Source organism: Gossypium hirsutum, chromosome A10, assembly GCF_007990345.1.
Source record: "Gossypium hirsutum isolate 1008001.06 chromosome A10, Gossypium_hirsutum_v2.1, whole genome shotgun sequence".
Taxonomy (NCBI): Eukaryota; Viridiplantae; Streptophyta; class Magnoliopsida; order Malvales; family Malvaceae; genus Gossypium; species Gossypium hirsutum.
Window position 1 is genome coordinate 1,354,416 of NC_053433.1, and position 17,813 is coordinate 1,372,228.

The window sequence follows — 17,813 nt, forward strand, 5'->3', positions numbered from 1 at the left end:
CTGTATAATTCTAAAATTCAAACATTTGTATTTTTACATTCTCAACCATAGTATTATTGAAGCGAAACAAATTTTATAATAAATATTAAATAAATACAAAATATTAAAAATTGATATAAACAACAAAACTTGTGCATAGACAAAAAAAAACTAGTATGATAACATAAGTTAATAATTTAATATTTCTTTCTTTAGATTCAAATAAAATGTTGATAAATTTTAGTTTTGGGGGAAATTTTCAAATTTTAAGGTTCTCGTAAAGTTTGAGAACTAGCTAAGGTTTTTAGAACCGAATCAGTGATCAAACTGGTTAGACCACTATATTTTGGTTTGATCGGTTTATTTGATTTAATTAGATAAATTATTTAAAAAAATTTAAAAATAAAAAATAAAAAAATTGGTTCAATCTATTCGATCAATCAATTCAATTGGTTTGTGAGTAGACTTGTTTATGGCCAGGCTACCTGTCCAGGCCTGACTGCCCGTTTGAAATTTGGGAGGGTTTGAGTAAAAATATTAATCCCAAAAATGGGTTTGGCAAAAAAAAATTAGGCCCATTTAAGATATGAGTTAGCCTCGGGCTTAAACATTCAAGGCTCAACCTTGGCCCAGCCAGACCTGACCCGATTTTAAGTTTATATTACTTTGTATTATGTAATCTATAACACAGTAAAAAAAATAAACTTATACTAAATATATAATACTATTCTAATGTAAACATTAAAATAATGTTAAGATGATTTTATAAAAAAATATAATAAATAAAAAATATTAAATTAAAATAATAAAAATAATTTTTAAAAAATATAAGTGGGTCTGAAATGTGTTTAAGTTAATCTTTTATAAATATGGACGGATTTGGACAAAATTTTAGGCCTATATTTTAGGCCAGGCTGAGCTTGGCAAGCATAAAAAATTAATATCATGCTTAAGTTTTACCTGAATCCGACTCGACCTGATACATGAACATCTCTATTCGTGAGTCAATTGATTCAACCTCTTATTCCAGATCAATATTTCAATCGATTCTTGATTCAATTAATCCAATCTACTTGATTCGATTTTAAACACAATGAACTATAAAAGGATAATAAATACAATGCACCTATAGCCTGCCATCGTAAATGCAGGGGCAAATTCATTGAATGAGAATTCAACAATGGCGGATGAGTGAAAACTTTCCACATCTTATAAATACATATAGTTTACTTAAAAGTTTGGATTATAATAAAGAAATAGTAATGCACACGAGTTGTAATATTGTAGAATCACTAATGTGAACTCATGATAAGAATACTTGAAAGTGGACTATCCCTTTTGTATTTCAAATATTACAATGCCTTCTTTCATATGTGTGATGTTTCTGTATATTATAATGTATTAGTGGACTTATCGAATTGAATGTAATTAAGTGCATTCATTATATTTTTCTATTTTTAAGAATGGATGAAGATTGCGCTAATTATTATGACTTTTTCAAATACATCTCAACATGATTTTTTTTAATGTTATGTTATATTAAAATTTAAATAATTTTTTTAATTTTTGATATCGACTATTAAATTAGTTTAAATTTAAAATATATTCTTTTATTCAATGAATACTGTTCCATCGAATTAATTGTCAAATCGTCATTTAAAATTTACTAACTAAACTTTTAAAAAAACTTAACTTAATGACAAAAATATAAAATGAAGTTTACCCATTTATTAAATATAATTTCATAAAATATTCGTCCAATAACAAAAGGATTGGGTGAATTACTAAATCATCATCATTACTTAACATTATTGGTAGTAGTGTGGAGGGTCCAATAAGCACTCACATTTAGGATGCTGGGTCTCAATTATCAACTTCACTTCTTATCTTATTCATGTGTTGGATATAATATTCATATTTGTATCCTTTCATTCTTAAATTAGTATTAAATAATCGATGTGTTTCGATTGGGTTATATACTTATTTACTTTATTATAATATATCATTTTTATTTTAATTTACACAGTAAGAGTTTTTTTATCGGCTAAATCATGTTGTTAACTTGTGATTCACCATATGTTTAATAGTATATTTTAAAATAATCTTTAATTTATATAACAAATTAAATAAATACTTTAGAAACATATTTTCATAATAACTTTTACAAATCTCGTACACAATTGACAAAAGTAAATCACCATCAATACACATGCACATCATAACTAGATATTTCTTACAACTCGAAGAGTAAAAGCGCTTAACCAATAGGTCAACTAGAGAGATTCCAATAGTCCCCAAAAGTGAATTAACTTTATAATTTATGGCTGACAGGACAGATTTATAAAGTTGGTCTCTCAGTCTTATGATGCAAAGGTAAAATAAGGAGATGCCTTCTATTACAAAACATAGGCACATCTCCACCAATTTCATAAACCTGGTGCTGTTACTAACAGTTCTTTCCTTGCTTAGCCCCGCAACTGAAGCTCAACAGCATAGACTTGGAATCCCATCCTGTCCAAACACCACCACTTTCACCATAAACAGCACTTACCAAGCCAACCGTGATACCCTTTTGTCTTCGCTATCGTCTAATGTTACCCGTGGCGTTTTTTTCTACAACACAACCGCAGGGAATAGCCCTGACATGGTATACGGTCTTTTCCTCTGCCGTGGGGATATTTCTACCAGCGCCTGCCAAGCTTGTGTCACCTACGCCGCCACCCACATTTCCCGACGTTGTCCCCTCGACAAGACGGCGGTGGTTTGGTACGAAGAATGCTTCCTACGCTACTCGAACCGAAACATCTTTTCGGTTGTGACTGAAACCCCTACAATTTACTTCTTGAGCGGTAGGTCTTCGATTGTGACTATCTCCGAGGAAGACCGTTTCGAGAAGTTTGTTCTTAAGGTGATCAATGAAACTATAGCCATGGCGGAAAGTAGACCGGTAGGTGTTTCAAAATACGTGACTAGAGTTGAGAATATATCTAGTTTTCAAACACTGTACATCAGGGTCGATTGTACACCGGACTTATCAGGTGCGGATTGCGGTAGATGTTTGCGACGAGCCAGAGCATATATTCCGGCTGGACGGCAAGGTGGAAGAGCTTTCAATCCAAGCTGTAGCGTCAGATATGAATTTAACCCCTTCTTTAATCTAACCGTGGTTGCAGCTCTTCCAGCTAAAGGTTTCTCTCACCATAATTTTTTGTTCTTCCTTTTTTTTTCCTATTGATTTTAGCCCCCAAAAAAACTCAACTAGTTGAATCGAGTTTTTCTATTTTCTATTTTTATAAAATTATTTAATAAAATCACACCAAACGATCGAATTAGTCGGACCAGAAATTACCAAAACATTGAGTGCAATTTATGTTTACCCAGGCCTAGCTGTGCTTGAATATAGGTTTAATTTTTGTTGAAATTTACTAATATTTTCTATTCATATTAATTTTTTAAAATTTATTATTTTTAATTTAATGTTTTAGATGTTTTTCTTTTATTAAAACATTAAATTTAGATAACCTCGCATACTATTTAATGTTTACATAGTACTATATTATTACATATTTAATTTTAGACTTAATATAATATTCGATATCTGAACTTGACATTTTTTTCCCCATTTGGTTACTATTTTTTTTAATTTGGTACTAAAAAACTTGACACTTTTTCTTAATTTGGTACTAATCTTGACACTTTCTCTTAAATTAGTACTTAATCTTTTTGGGGTCCAATTTGGTACCTAATCTTTTTTTTTGTTTGATTTAGTACTTAAACTTTTCAAACGTTTACAAATTATTCCAATACACTAACAATGTTATTCTTTTATGAGGTAGCATCAATGTATGATCGACATGTTACAGATGATATGATTTTTTTTGTATTTTATATGTTGAATTACTTTTAGTTTTATTTATTTAGTTAATTATTTTATTAATAAAAAATTATGAATTTCTTTTAATTTGGGTTTTTAGAACTCTTTTTTTTCTTATTTAATATTAATTCTCTAATCATAGCTCAATACCTTTTTTTTTTACATTAACTTCCTCTAACACTGATAATATTTTTATAGCATAACAAAAAAAAATAACACCATTAGTATTTTGCGTAATTTGTATAACATTTAATAAATTTAGGTATAAAATTTAGGCACTAAATTAGGAAAAAATGCCAAGTTCATGTACCAAATTGGGTCCACAAAGAGTTTAGGTACCCAATTAGGAAAAGTGTCAAGTTCAAGTACCAAATTGGGCTAAAAAAAAGTTTCAGAATACCAAATGCTATTTTAAGCCTTACTTTTATATGATATAAATTACATAATCAAGACTTGAATTTTGAAGCTCAAATTCGACTCACATTTTAAATGGATTTAAATTTTATATCTAAACCTATTTTTTGAGTCTTATATTTTTTTTTCAAACTTTTCATATTTCGGATAAGCCTTTAAACTTAAACAGGTAGACCAATCCATAAACAAATCAATTTAGAACCATTAATTGAAGGGTTTGATTGAATTCGGATCGAGCTAAATTAGGTTAAACTAATTCGTGCCTTTAAAATTTTGAGATATTTTGGATTCGACATTTGGTTATTAGTATTTTAAAATTTTGAGATATTTTGGATTCGACATTTGATTGATTAGTATAAATTTGATTTCATATCAATTGAGTTTGACACATGGATTATTTGGAATTTACTTATTTGGTGAAATTTAAATATCAATAGCATTGTTATTTTTATTAGGAGGCAATGTTTTGTTGTGTTTGGTTTGTAATTAATTAACATTATGTATAATTCCCGAGCATTTTGCACACCAGAAGTGCCCATTTATCATCGCGATTGCCTTGTAATCAAGAGTGTGTTATAGGATGGATGTGTTTAATTTGGCTGTGGAAAGTGCATTTGAACCTATCAATGTTAAGAAAAGAGAAAAATCCCGTGTTCATAAGGATTACCATGAACTGAATTGAGAACTTCTGCTCTTATTTAGGGGGAGAGAAACATATCAAATTAAACCGAATTCGAATACTCATTACAAGTTTATCGGTGATATTTGGGGTAGCTGTGGTTTTTATCTCTGGTTTCTTTATATGGAGGAGGAGAAACAGTGAAGGTATGCAATGGAGTAACTTCATGATAAGCATTACAAATTCGTTTTATATTCTTATTCCGATCACATTTTGATTTTTATTACAGACAAAGAAAATATCCACGAAGTTCAACTGCTAGACTTGGAAAATGAGCACTCAAAGGAAACTTTTAGTGGAAAAAATTGGGAGAGGTCTCAAGAGTTTCCTTCTATACAATTGGATATTCTACATGCAGCGACAAATCATTTTTCTGATGAAAATAAGCTCGGAGAGGGTGGATTTGGTCCTGTATACAAGGTAATTACAGTTATCTATATGGTAGCTTTAGAGTTGATCTGTGTGAATCAATAAGTATGTAAGTATTCCAGAGAAGTTATATAATTGAAACAATTCTTTCAGGGTACACTAGCAAATGGTAAAGAAATTGCAGTTAAAAGGCTGTCAAGAACTTCGGGTCAAGGGCTTGTTGAATTCAAGAATGAAGTCCTGTTAATTGCTAGATTACAACATAAAAATCTTGTGAGACTCTTAGGATGCTGCCTAGAGAAAAATGAAAAGTTGCTTGTATATGAATTCATGCCCAACAGAAGCCTAGACGTCTTCCTGTTCGGTTTGCTCCCTAAACCTTTAACTAATCAACAACCTTGACAAGTAAATGAAGTAATGAAAATGTAATCACTTGTTTTTTACTCTTTTTTTTTTCACATTTATCTCAGATTCAAATTTGGCTACACAATTGGATTGGCAAAAACGGTTCAATATTATTAAAGGAATTGCCCGAGGTATTATGTACCTACATGAAGATTCTCGCCTCAGAATTATACACAGAGACCTTAAAGCTAGTAATGTTTTACTAGATCATAAAATGAATCCGAAAATTTCAGACTTTGGTATGGCAAGAATTTTTTGTGAAGATATAAACCAAGCAAACACCAATAGAGTAGTCGGAACATAGTAAGTATATATACACTCATTGCTTGATGGTATTTAATAATTTTTTGTTTCTAAAATTTGCTACGATATAATCTAATTTTCTTTTAATCTTTTTTTGTTTGTTATCTCTTACGAATTAAAATAGTGGTTATATGGCTCCTGAATATGCTATGGAAGGGCTCTTTTCTATCAAATCTGACGTTTTTAGTTTTGGAGTACTTTTGTTGGAGATAATAAGTGGAAAAAAGAACAATGGTTTTCATCTTGCAAAGCGTGGTGAAAGCTTGCTAACTTTTGTATGTTTTCATCCTTTCTTTTGTCTTCAAACAATTTATTTAATGTACGGATTATACTAACAATTTTAAGCTACAATTGTAGGCGTGGAAACTATGGTCTAAGGGTGAAGGAATGGAACTAATGGATCAACTCCTTGTCCCCTCGTGTGTGGCATCTGAAGTGCTTAAATGCATTCATATTGGGTTATTGTGCGTGCAGGAAGACCCATCAGACAGACCAACCATGTCATCTGTGATTTTCATGTTGGCAAGCGATGGTACCATAAAGCTTCCTCATCCAACTGAACCAGCATTTTCTGTTGGACGTGTTGTTACAAAATCAATTGAACCCATTTCAAGTGAGGAAGTCTTTTCAGTTAATGAGATTACAGTTTCTAATTTCTCACCTCGCTAATTTGATCGTTGTTTTAAACATTCAAGCTTATGTAAAAGTTTTTCATTTTTATTTTCTTGTCTAAACCAGCAAATCTAAATCCAATTGATGCAATGCATTTGAAAGGTATTACTTCAAATTTTCTCATCATTACTTTATATTTGAATTATTAGCAACTAGAGGTGATCATGGGCCGGGCCGGGCCCAAATAAAATTTTAAGCCCGTTTACTAGGCCCGGGCCCCGCCCGAAATAAAATTACTAAGCCCGAGTCCGGACCGGCCTGACCCATATTAATTTTTTTTCTTATTTCATTAAATAAAAAATTTTAAAAATATAATAAATCAAATATATTTAAAAACATAAAAACAAATATTAAGACAAATAAAAATAATACTAAAATAATTTTTTAAACAATACACAAATTGAGAATATAATAAAAAAAAGTTATATTAAAATTTTAAAATGATTAAAAATAAAATAAAAAAATATATTAATATATAATTCGGGCCGGGCCCGGGCCAAAAAACTCTTACTCGAGGCCTGGCCCGTTTTCTAAACGGGCCTCATTTTTTTCCCAAACCCATTTTTCGGGCCTATATTTTTACCCAAACCCTCTCATTTTTCGGGCGGCCTTCGGGCCGGGCCGGGCCCCCAGCCCATGATCAGCTCTATTAGCAACTACCCATATCTTTGAAAAGTCAAAGTTACGGGTGTCAGAAAGTTGGAACCGAAAATAAGAGTATTTATGGCACCGAAATTTGGTTTGAAATTTGGCATGGGATAATTGCAATTTTGGTCCCTAATTGTATAGGGACTTTACAAGTTGATCTCTGAACCTCAACTATAAATAGGCTTAACCATTTCTCATTTTCTTCATCTCATATTTGTCATTCTCTACTTAAGGCATTGTTCTCTCTCCCTATTTGTAAATTTCACTTGTATTTTTGGAGTGAAATATATTTGGTAGTGCCTGAGGACGTAGGCAAAATTTGCTAAACCTCGTTAAAATTTTGGTGTCCTTTATTGTTTATGTTGCACATTTTGTGAGTGTGATTGTAGTGATTTATTGTGCTATTAATTACGATAGAGGGATATTCTGGCTAGGAAAGACCTGGTACTTAAGTGATCCTCGTGGTCCACTTCTCGTTCCTGGGAATTGAACTTAGTGTGATTTTTCAGTACAATAATTTTACTCTTTTACACGCTTCCACGCAACAATTGGTTTCAGAGCTAGATTCGTACTGAGGGAATACGACCGTTTACGACACTATTCACGTATACGACACTGTTGGCAGAAGCATCGTCATCACCAAGGACTACTGTGACCAATGCAAAATTTGAAGTAGAGAAATTTGATGGTACCAATAATTTTGGTATGTGGCAATGTGAGATCCTAGATGTCTTATGTCAGCAAGAGCTGGATATAGCCATTGAAGAAAAACATGACAAGATTGATGACAAGGAGTGGGCCAAGATCAATAGACAGGCATGTAGTACAATTCGCCTACGTTTGGCCAAAGAACAGAAGTACTTTGTCATGAGGGAGACATCAGCGAAAAAGTTATGGGATACACTGTAAGAAAAGTTTCTAACGAAAAGTCTTGAAAATAGGCTTTATATGAAAAAGAAACTTTATCAATTCACGTATGCGCCCGGTATGTCGATGAATGACCATGTGAATTCATTCAATAAAATTTTAGCAGACTTGCTAAATTTGGATGAGAAATTTGAAGATGAAGACAAGGCATTATTGTTGTTGAATTTCCTTCCTGATGAATATGATCATCTTACCATCGCATTGCTTCATGGGAAGGACACGATCACATTTGATGCAGTCTGTAGTACGTTGGATAGATCTGAGACTCGAAAGAAAGATAAAAGAGATCACAGGGATACAACTGCAGAAGTCTTAACAGTAATAGGTCGTTTACGCAGTAGTAAACCTAATAGAAGGGGAAAGTCCAAAGGGAAGAGACCCGCCAAAGATGAATGTGCCTTTTGTCGTGAGAAAGGGCATTGGAAAAAAAATTGTCCTAAGTTACAAAAGGGCATGGCTATTTCTAATGCATGTGTAGCGGAGCATGATGAGGAGTCAGACTTTAACTAAATTTAGTCGTGGCAGTTAACTAATAAGTGCTTTGATAATTGTCCTTAGTTCTATATTAAGTTTATTTGTGGCAGTTAACTAAATTTTGATAATTTTGAAAGAATCTAAATTAAATAATTTGGGGTATAATCAACTTAAGTTAACACTAATAAGTGCTTTGAAATTTATGAAATTTAACACTTAAGACAATTAAATTTAGATATTTTGATTTCGGGTCAATTAAGTTTAATATTTAATTTATTCAAATTTTATTCATTTGGTTCCATTTTAATACTATTATGCAAAATACGATAAATCATCCAAACTTCAATTTATTGGCACTCTAAGATATTCTTTACTGTTCATGTACATATATGACATGCAGAGTTTCATATTTGTAAATGGTGATTATAAATGTATTAGAAAGTACTTGATTGAATTATCTTCTTATCAAGTTCATCTCACTAACCTCCATTCATATACTAAAGGAACTCTTCGATTTTATGAATGTTGCGCGGAAGCGTGTGAAAGAGTAAAATTATTGTACTGAAAAATCACACTAAGTTCAATTCCCAGGAAAGAGAGGTGGATCACGAGGATCGCTTACATACCAGATCTTTCCTAGCCAGAATATCCCTCTATCGTAATTTAATAGCACAATAAATCACTACAATGACACTTGCAAAATATGCAGAACAAAAAATAAAGAACACTAGAATTTTAACGAGGTTCAGCAAATTTTGCCTACGTCCTCGGGCACTACCAAATATATTTCACTCCAAAAATACAAGTGAAAGTTTACAAATAGGGAGAGAGAACAACTGCCTTAAGTAGAGAATGGCAAGTGTGGGATGAAGAAAGTAAGAAATGGTTAGGCCTATTTATAGTTGAGGTTTAAGGATCAACTTGCAATGTCCCTATACAATTAGGGACCAAAATTGCAATTATCTCATGCCAACTTTTAACCCAACTTGCCAACCAATCTTACTTTCTACTTTCGGTGGCCACCCTTTTTGACTTTTCAAACAATGTGGGTAGGTTCCAATAATCTCCACCTTGAAGATTTGATTAGGATAATCTTATCTTCACACAATTCTTTCTGCCTTTGACAACAATACTTGATAGTGCCTTCTTCAACTGTTAAACTTGCAGGATATTAATCAAGTTCAAACAATGTTCGAACTTGGTTGCTGTTACCACCTTGGTCATCATATCTGCGGGATTATCTGCAGTCTTGATCTTCTGAAGACAAATTTTCCCCTCTTCAATAATTTCCCGCACAAAATGGAATCGTACGTCGATATGTTTTGTACGTGCATGATAGACTTGATTCTTTGCTAAATGAATAGCACATTGACTATCACAATACACGTTAATATGCTCCTGAACCAACCCCAAGGTTTTAGCCATACCTTGTAACCAAATAGCCTCCTTTACAGCCTCTGTTACAGCCATGTACTCGGCTTCTGTGGTTGACAATGCAACTGTAGACTGTAGTGTAGACTTCCAACTTATTGGTCCTCCAGCAAGTGTAAACATATAACCGGTGGTTGATCTTCGATTGTCCAAATCACCGGCATAGTCAGAATCAACGTACCCAATAACACCTTTACCAAGTGTATTATCCTGCTTGAACAGTAATCCAACATCCACGGTCTTCTGAATATACCGTAGAATCCATTTCACAGCTTGCCAATGTCCTTTTCCAGGATTATGCATATACCTGCTCACTATACTAACTGCCTGTGAAATGTCGGGTCTTATACACACCATTGCATACATCAAGCTACCCACTGCATTAGAATACGGAACTTGCAACATGTATTCTCGTTCCGTATTCATCGAAGGAGATAGTTGTGCAGAAAGCTTGAAATGAGAAGCCAACGGGGTACTTACAGGTTTTGTTTGCTCGTTCATGCCAAACTGCTATAGTACCTTTTTCAAATACTGCTTCTGAGACAAGCTAACTCTATCATGAGCTCTATCTCTCCATATTTCCATGCCGAGAATCTTTTTAGCTTCTCCTAGATCTTTCATCTCAAACTCGAGATTGAGTTGAGTCTTCAATCTTTCAATCTCAACTTTGCTCTTAGATGCTATTAGCATATCATCAACATATAAAAGCAAGTATATGAAAGTTCCTTCTTGTAGCTTCTGAAAATACATGCAATGATCAAATTTACTTCTTGTGTACCTTTGCCCTTTCATGAACTGATCAAATCGCTTGTACCACTGCCTCGGAGATTGCTTCAATCCATAAAGCGACTTTGTCAGTTTGCAAACCCAATTTTCTTTTCCAGCAACCTTGAATCCATCTGGCTGAGTCATATAGATTTCCTCTTCCAAATCACCGTGTAAAAACTCGGTCTTCACATCAAGCTGAACTAGTTCAAGATCATATTGCGCAACCAAGGCTAGCAAAATCTGAATAGACGAATGCTTCACAACTGGAGAAAACACTTCATTGTAGTCTATTCCTTCTTTCTGAGCATAACCCTTTGCTACTAATCTAGCCTTGTATCGAATTTCATTTTTATCAGGAAATCCTTCCTTCTTTGCATATACCCATTTGCATCCAATTGCCTTCTTTCCCTTGGGTAGTGTCACCAACTCCCAGGTCTTATTTTTATGAAGAGACTGCATTTCTTCATTCATTGCTTGCTTCCACTTTACACCATCAGGGTTACTTATTACTTCTGTGTAAGTAGAAGGAACATCATCATCTGTAATTGGAAGTGCATAGGCCACTATATCATCAAAGCGAGCAGGCTTACGAATCTCTCTTCTTGGCCTTCTATATGCAATTGAATCTTGTTGCTGTAGAGGTTCTTGGGTAGGAACCTCTTCATCATTTGTCCCTTCAATATTAGCTGGATCATCGTTAACCTTTTCAAGCTCCACCTGCTGCAAAGTACTACTGGTTTTGTCATCCTTTTGTGAATCCTTGTACTTCAACATGTTGATTCATCAAAAGTCACATCTCTACTGAAAACAATCTTTCTTGTATCAGGACACCAGAGACGATATCCTTTTACTCCATCAGTTATACCCAAGAATAATGCTTTCTTTGCTCTTGGGTCTAACTTAGATTCTTTTACATGATAATGTGCAGTGGAACCAAATACATGCAAAGAATCATAATCAGTAGCAGATTTACCAGTCCACATCTCCATTGGAGTTTTTCCATTTATTGCAGCTGATGGCAAACGGTTAATTAGATGGCACACATATGTAACTGCCTCAGCCCAAAATTCTTTGCCCAATCCAGCATTGGACAACATACATCGAACTTTCTCCAGTATAGTTCGATTCATTCGTTCTGCCACCCCATTTTGTTGTGGTGTATCCCGAACAGTGAAGTGTCGCACAATGCCCTCATCTTGGCATACTTGTAGAAATGGATCGTTTTTGTACTCAGTACCATTATCTGATCGAAGTCGTTTGACCTTTCGACCAGTCTGAGTCTCCACAATCTTCTTCCATTTCAGAAATGCATCCAAAACTTTACTTTTTCTTTTCATTAGATACACCCATACTTTTCTTGAATAATCATCAACAAAAGTAACAAAATAGTGCATACCTCTCAAAGAAGCTACTTTGGTAGGTCCCCACACATCACTGTGAACGTAGTCCAGAATTCCTTTCGTATTGTGAATTGCTGGACCAAATTTTACCCTCTTCTGCTTGCCCAGAACACAATGTTCACAGAATTCCATTTTGCAAGAATTTGTACCTTTCAATAAGCCTTGCTTCACCAATGTCTGCAAAGCTTTTTCACCAGCATGTCCCAATCGCATATGCCATAATCTGGTAGCCTCTGAATCTACATCTTTTGTAGAAACTGTTGATGTTGATCCAATAACTGTACTTCCATTTAAAAAATACAAGTTATTTCTTCTTGTGCCTTTCATCACCGTCAGTTGCCCAGCTACTACTTTTAGTAATCCATCTCTCAAAGTGATTGTGAGCCCTTTAGATTCTAGGGCACCTAATGAGATGAGATTTTTCTTCAGGCTAGGTACGTAGCGAACATCTGTCAAGACTTGGATTGAGCCGTCGTGATTCTTCAATTGGACTGTACCCACTCCCATTGTCTTACAAGCACTATCATTGCCCATAAGAACAATTCCACCTTCTAGCTCTTTAAGACTAGAAAACCAGTCCTTATTAGGACACATATGATAAGTACATCCTGAATCCAAAATCCACTCATCCGTTTGACATGCCATTGCCATGCCAACCAAGCTAAAGTCTGACTCCTCATCATGCTCCGCTACACATGCATTAGAAATAGCCTTGCCCTTTTGTAACTTAGGACAATTCTTTTTCCAATGCCCTTTTTCACGGCTAAAGGCACATTCATCTTTGGCAGGTCTCCCTTTGGACTTTCCCCTTCTACCAGATTTGCTGCTGTGTGAACGACCTCTTACTGTTAAGACTTCTGCGGTTGTATCTCTGTGATCTCTTTTATCTTTCTTTCGAGTCTCAGATCTATACAACGCACTACAGACTGCATCAAATGTGATCGTGTCCTTCCCATGAAGCAATGTGGTGGTAAGATGATCATATTCATCAGGAAGGAAATTCAACAATAATAATGCCTTATCTTCATCTTCAAATTTCTCATCCAAATTTAGCAAGTCTGCTAAAATTTTATTGAATGAGTTCACATGGTCATTCATCGACATACCGGGTGCATACGTGAATCGATAAAGTTTCTTTTTCATATAAAGCCTATTTTCAAGACTTTTCGTTAGAAACTTTTCTTCCAGTGTATCCCATAACTTCTTCGCTGATGTCTCCCTCATGACAGAGTACTTCTGCTCTTTGGCCAAACATAGGCGGATTGTACCACACGCCTGTCTATTGATCTTGGCCCACTCCTTGTCATCCATCTTGTCAGGTTTTTCTTCAAGGGCTATATCTAGCTCTTGCTGACATAAGACATTCAGGATCTCACATTGCCACATACCAAAATTATTGGTACCGTCAAATTTCTCTACTTCAAATTTTGCATTTGTCACAGTATTCCTTGCTGATGACGATGCTGCTGCCATTTTTCTCCTCAATCCCAACTACTGTATACGTGAACAGTACCGTATACGTGAATAGTACGAACCTGGCTCTGGTACCAATTGTTGCGCGGAAGCGTGTGAAAGAGTAAAATTATTGTACTGAAAAATCACACTAAGTTCAATTCCCAGGAAAGAGAGATGGATCACGAGGATCGCTTACATACCAGATCTTTCCTAGCCAGAATATCCCTCTATCGTAATTTAATAGCACAATAAATCACTACAATGACACTTGCAAAATATGCAAAACAAAAAATAAAGAACACTAGAATTTTAACGAGGTTCAGCAAATTTTGCCTACGTCCTCGGGCACTACCAAATATATTTCACTCCAAAAATACAAGTGAAAGTTTACAAATAGGGAGAGAGAACAACTGCCTTAAGTAGAGAATGGCAAGTGTGGGATGAAGAAAGTAAGAAATGGTTAGGCCTATTTATAGTTGAGGTTTAAGGATCAACTTGCAATGTCCCTATACAATTAGGGACCAAAATTGCAATTATCCCTTGCCAACTTTTAACCCAACTTGCCAACCAATCTTACTTTCTACTTTCGGTGCCTACCCTTTTTGACTTTTCAAACAATGTGGGTGGGTTCCAATAATGAACTTATTGAGTTTTTCATTGTTTACTTCTTTTTTCCCCAATGGAAACAATATCCCCTATCATAAGGATTACAATGAACTGATTGAGAATATCTGGTTTTGTCTTTAATTAGAAGAAGAGAAACAAAAGAAATCAAATAGGACTCCAATACTAGTTGCAAGTTTATCAGCGATTTTTGGGCTAGTTGTGGTTTTTGCCTCTGCCTTCTTAATCTGGAGGAAGAGAAACAATCAATGTATGCATTGGTGGAGTAATCTTCCTACCAAGCGTTACAAATTCGTTCTATTCCAATTCCAATCACAATTCCATTTGATTACAGATAAAGAAAACAGCCAAGAAGTTCAATTACTTGACTTAGTAAATGAGAACGGAGAAAATGTGGGAAAGGCTCAAGAATTTCCTTCTATTCAGTTGGATATTTTACATACAGCGACAGATCACTTTTCTAATGAAAATAAGCTAGGTCAGGGTGGATTTGGTCCTGTATACAAGGTAAATATGGCTTTGGAATATTTAGCTAACTTTAGATTTGCTCTGTGTAAATCAAATATGTAGATGTTACATAAACGAAATGAATTCTTTTAGGGCGGACTAGCAAATGGGAAAGAAATTGCAGTTAAAAGACTCTCAAGAACTTCGGGTCAAGGGCTTGTTGAGTTCAAGAATGAAGTAATGTTAATTGCTAGATTACAACATAAAAATCTTGTGAGACTCTTAGGATGTTGCTTGGAGAAAAACGAAAAGCTGCTTGTATATGAATTCATGCCCAACAAAAGCCTAGACGTCTTCCTGTTTGGTTTGATCCTTAAACCTTTTAACTTATGAACAACCTTAGCAAGTGTATGAATAATCAAAATGTAATAACTTTTTTTTACTTCTTTTTTCACACTTATGTCATATTCGAACTTGGCTGCACAACTGGGTTGGAAGAAACGATTCAATATTATTAAAGGAATTGCCCGAGACATCTTGTATTTACATGAAGATTTTCGCCTCAAAATTATACATAGAGACCTTAAAGCTAGTAACGTTTTACTTGATCATAAAATGAATCCGAAAATTTTGGATTTTGGAATGGCAAGAATTTTTGGTGAAGATATAAATGAAGCAAATACCAATAGAGTAGTTGGAACATAGTAAGTATACATATACTCCTTGCCTCATAAGCTAATGGGTCATAATTAACATTATAATATTAATATTTACTAATGTTTTAATATTTTTCTCACTATAGTGGATACATGGCACCCGAATATGCTATGGAAGGGCTCTTTTCAATTAAATCTGATGTTTTCAGCTTTGGAGTCCTTTTACTAGAGATTATAAGTGGAAAAAAGAATAATGGTTTTCATCTTGCAGAGCGTGGTGAAAGCTTGTTGACTTTTGTATGTCTTTCTTCTTCTATTTTATCTTCAAACTATAGATCAAATATGCTAATTGTTCTAATAATTTTAAGCTACAATTATAGGCATGGAAGTTATGGTCCAAGGGTGAGGCAATGGAGCTAATAGATCAGCTCATTGTTCCATCGTGTGTGGCCTCTGAAGTGCTTAAATGCATTCATATTGGGCTATTATGTGTACAAGAAGATCCAGTGGACAGCCCGACTATGTTATCTGTGGTTTTCATGTTGGCAAGTGATGATACCATAACACTTCCTCATCCATCTGAACCGGCATTTTCTGTTGGACGTGTGATTCCAAAACCAGCTAAACTCATTTTAAATGATGGAGTGTTTTCAATTAATGAGGTCACACTTTCAAATTTTTTGCCACGCTAATTTGATAGTTGTTCTTGTTAACATTAATGGCAAACAATACAAAGTGGTGCAAGTTTAGCACCCTAAAGTTGACTTTGAAAAACTGGCATGGGATAATTTTTTTTGGTCATTGAGATAATGGGCTATTTATTGTTTGGTCCTTGAACCTCAACTATAAATAGGCCTTCTCATTTCTCATTTCAATCATCCTAACCAATCTTTCTCTCTTAGTTTTCTCTCTTCTCCCATTTAAGAATTCTTAAGGAATTCTATTTGTTTGTAATATTTTGGAGATAATAAAGTTATCATCTGGTGTTAGTGCCCGAGGAGGTAGGTATAATTTACCGAACCTCGTTAAAACTCTTGTGTTTTTTCTTATCCTATTTTTCTTTCAATATTTGAGGGTATAATAATAGTATTTAATTGTGCTATTAAATTACTATAGAAGGAATATTCTGACTAAGAAAAGACTTGGTATTTAAGAGATCCATGTGATCCACCTCTCTTCCCTGGGAATTGAACTTTGTGTGATTTTTTAGTACAATAATTTACACGCTTCCGACCCTATTGGAACAACAGTTCTAACGATATTAGTTTATCAGAAGTTTAATATTTTTTATAATGTGTAATCATGACGTATAAAATTATAATTCATTAAATATAAATCTAAATAAAAAGAATTAATATATGATGCATTAATATTTAGTTTTAAATCTTCTATGATACATTCACTATGTTTCATAGAATTATATATCCTCAAAAAATCAAGACTTATACCTTAAAAGACCCAAACTTATAAAGTTGTCTTGGTTGTTACGTGTACAAAGAAAAACATTAGTGTTCATCTATTACAATTCAATCACGTTATATATATTCCATTATTCCTCTTGTTGTTGAGCCTTCAAGTTAGATCTCTTCATTCTTACTTGAATTTAAAAAATCGAGTTAATTAATTTGAATCTAATTTGATTTTATTATAAAAAAGTTCATAGTTCGGATCTATTTATTTCAAACTTAAATTGGCATAAATCAAACTGATTCGGACTAAAAACAATTTAAACTCAAATTCCCGAACAGATAATTTGAAATTACTAAAATTTAAAGTTTAAAATTATCCAAATCCATAATAACCGAATTTGAAAAAGGAACTTTAAACTCCAATAACTCAAGCGCAAAGTGACCTAAATATTCCTAAATTGATGCTAATCGAAATAGTCTAAAATTTATAAAACTCAAATTCACACGATGCAATTTTATCCGACTTCAAACTATCTTGACGGAATTGAACCTGACAGATCCTCAAGTAAAACTCAATTCAAGTGCGAATTAGGTTACTTTGCTGGCTTGAATATTACAGTTCCTATATACATGTCATGTTTTTGGGGGCCAAGCCAATGGAATGCTACTGCTTTCACTCTTCCGGACGTGGTCATGTGGCCAACTGTCACATTGAATGTTATTTATTGTTCACTTCGGTTCCCTCGATTTATCGCTGATGGAATTCACCTTGTAGACTAATATACACAAAACTATTCCGAAAGTGAATGATTGTTCAAATATTAAGTTATTAAGATTTTGCCAATGGTTTAACGATTTCAAATATTTGGCATGAAATTC

General features: G+C 33.9%; 2 protein-coding genes across 2 annotated transcripts; both read left to right on the plus strand.

Moving 5' to 3' along the window:
• The first annotated feature begins 2,281 nt into the window (after nucleotides 1-2,281).
• On the plus strand, nucleotides 2,282-6,804 carry LOC107924967 (cysteine-rich receptor-like protein kinase 15). The gene is made up of 7 exons (XM_016855546.2): nucleotides 2,282-3,167; nucleotides 4,970-5,092; nucleotides 5,176-5,366; nucleotides 5,469-5,679; nucleotides 5,786-6,023; nucleotides 6,148-6,298; nucleotides 6,381-6,804. The coding sequence occupies exons 1-7, from the start codon at nucleotides 2,366-2,368 to the stop codon at nucleotides 6,690-6,692; spliced, it is 2,028 nt and encodes a 675-aa protein (XP_016711035.1). The 5' UTR covers nucleotides 2,282-2,365; the 3' UTR covers nucleotides 6,693-6,804.
• Nucleotides 6,805-15,199: 8,395 nt separating this feature from the next.
• On the plus strand, nucleotides 15,200-16,217 carry LOC107925041 (cysteine-rich receptor-like protein kinase 15). The gene is made up of 4 exons (XM_016855608.2): nucleotides 15,200-15,233; nucleotides 15,336-15,573; nucleotides 15,672-15,822; nucleotides 15,906-16,217. Exons 1-4 carry the CDS (start codon nucleotides 15,200-15,202, stop codon nucleotides 16,215-16,217), a joined length of 735 nt encoding a protein of 244 aa, XP_016711097.2.
• The last annotated feature ends 1,596 nt before the right edge of the window (nucleotides 16,218-17,813 follow it).

What these genes read in the sequence shown, in the direction of transcription:
- LOC107924967 (XM_016855546.2), top strand. Translation starts at nt 2,366, where the DNA reads ATGCCTTCTATTACAAAACATAGGCACATCTCCACCAATTTCATAAAC. An exon ending in GAGGAGGAGAAACAGTGAAG is followed by an intron (nt 5,093 to 5,175) that starts GTATGCAATGGA and finishes TTTTTATTACAG; the next exon opens with ACAAAGAAAATATCCACGAA. An exon ending in CCTAGACGTCTTCCTGTTCG is followed by an intron (nt 5,680 to 5,785) that starts GTTTGCTCCCTA and finishes CATTTATCTCAG; the next exon opens with ATTCAAATTTGGCTACACAA.
- LOC107925041 (XM_016855608.2), top strand. Translation starts at nt 15,200, where the DNA reads ATGCCCAACAAAAGCCTAGACGTCTTCCTGTTTG. An exon ending in CCTAGACGTCTTCCTGTTTG is followed by an intron (nt 15,234 to 15,335) that starts GTTTGATCCTTA and finishes CACTTATGTCAT; the next exon opens with ATTCGAACTTGGCTGCACAA. An exon ending in AATAGAGTAGTTGGAACATA is followed by an intron (nt 15,574 to 15,671) that starts GTAAGTATACAT and finishes TTCTCACTATAG; the next exon opens with TGGATACATGGCACCCGAAT.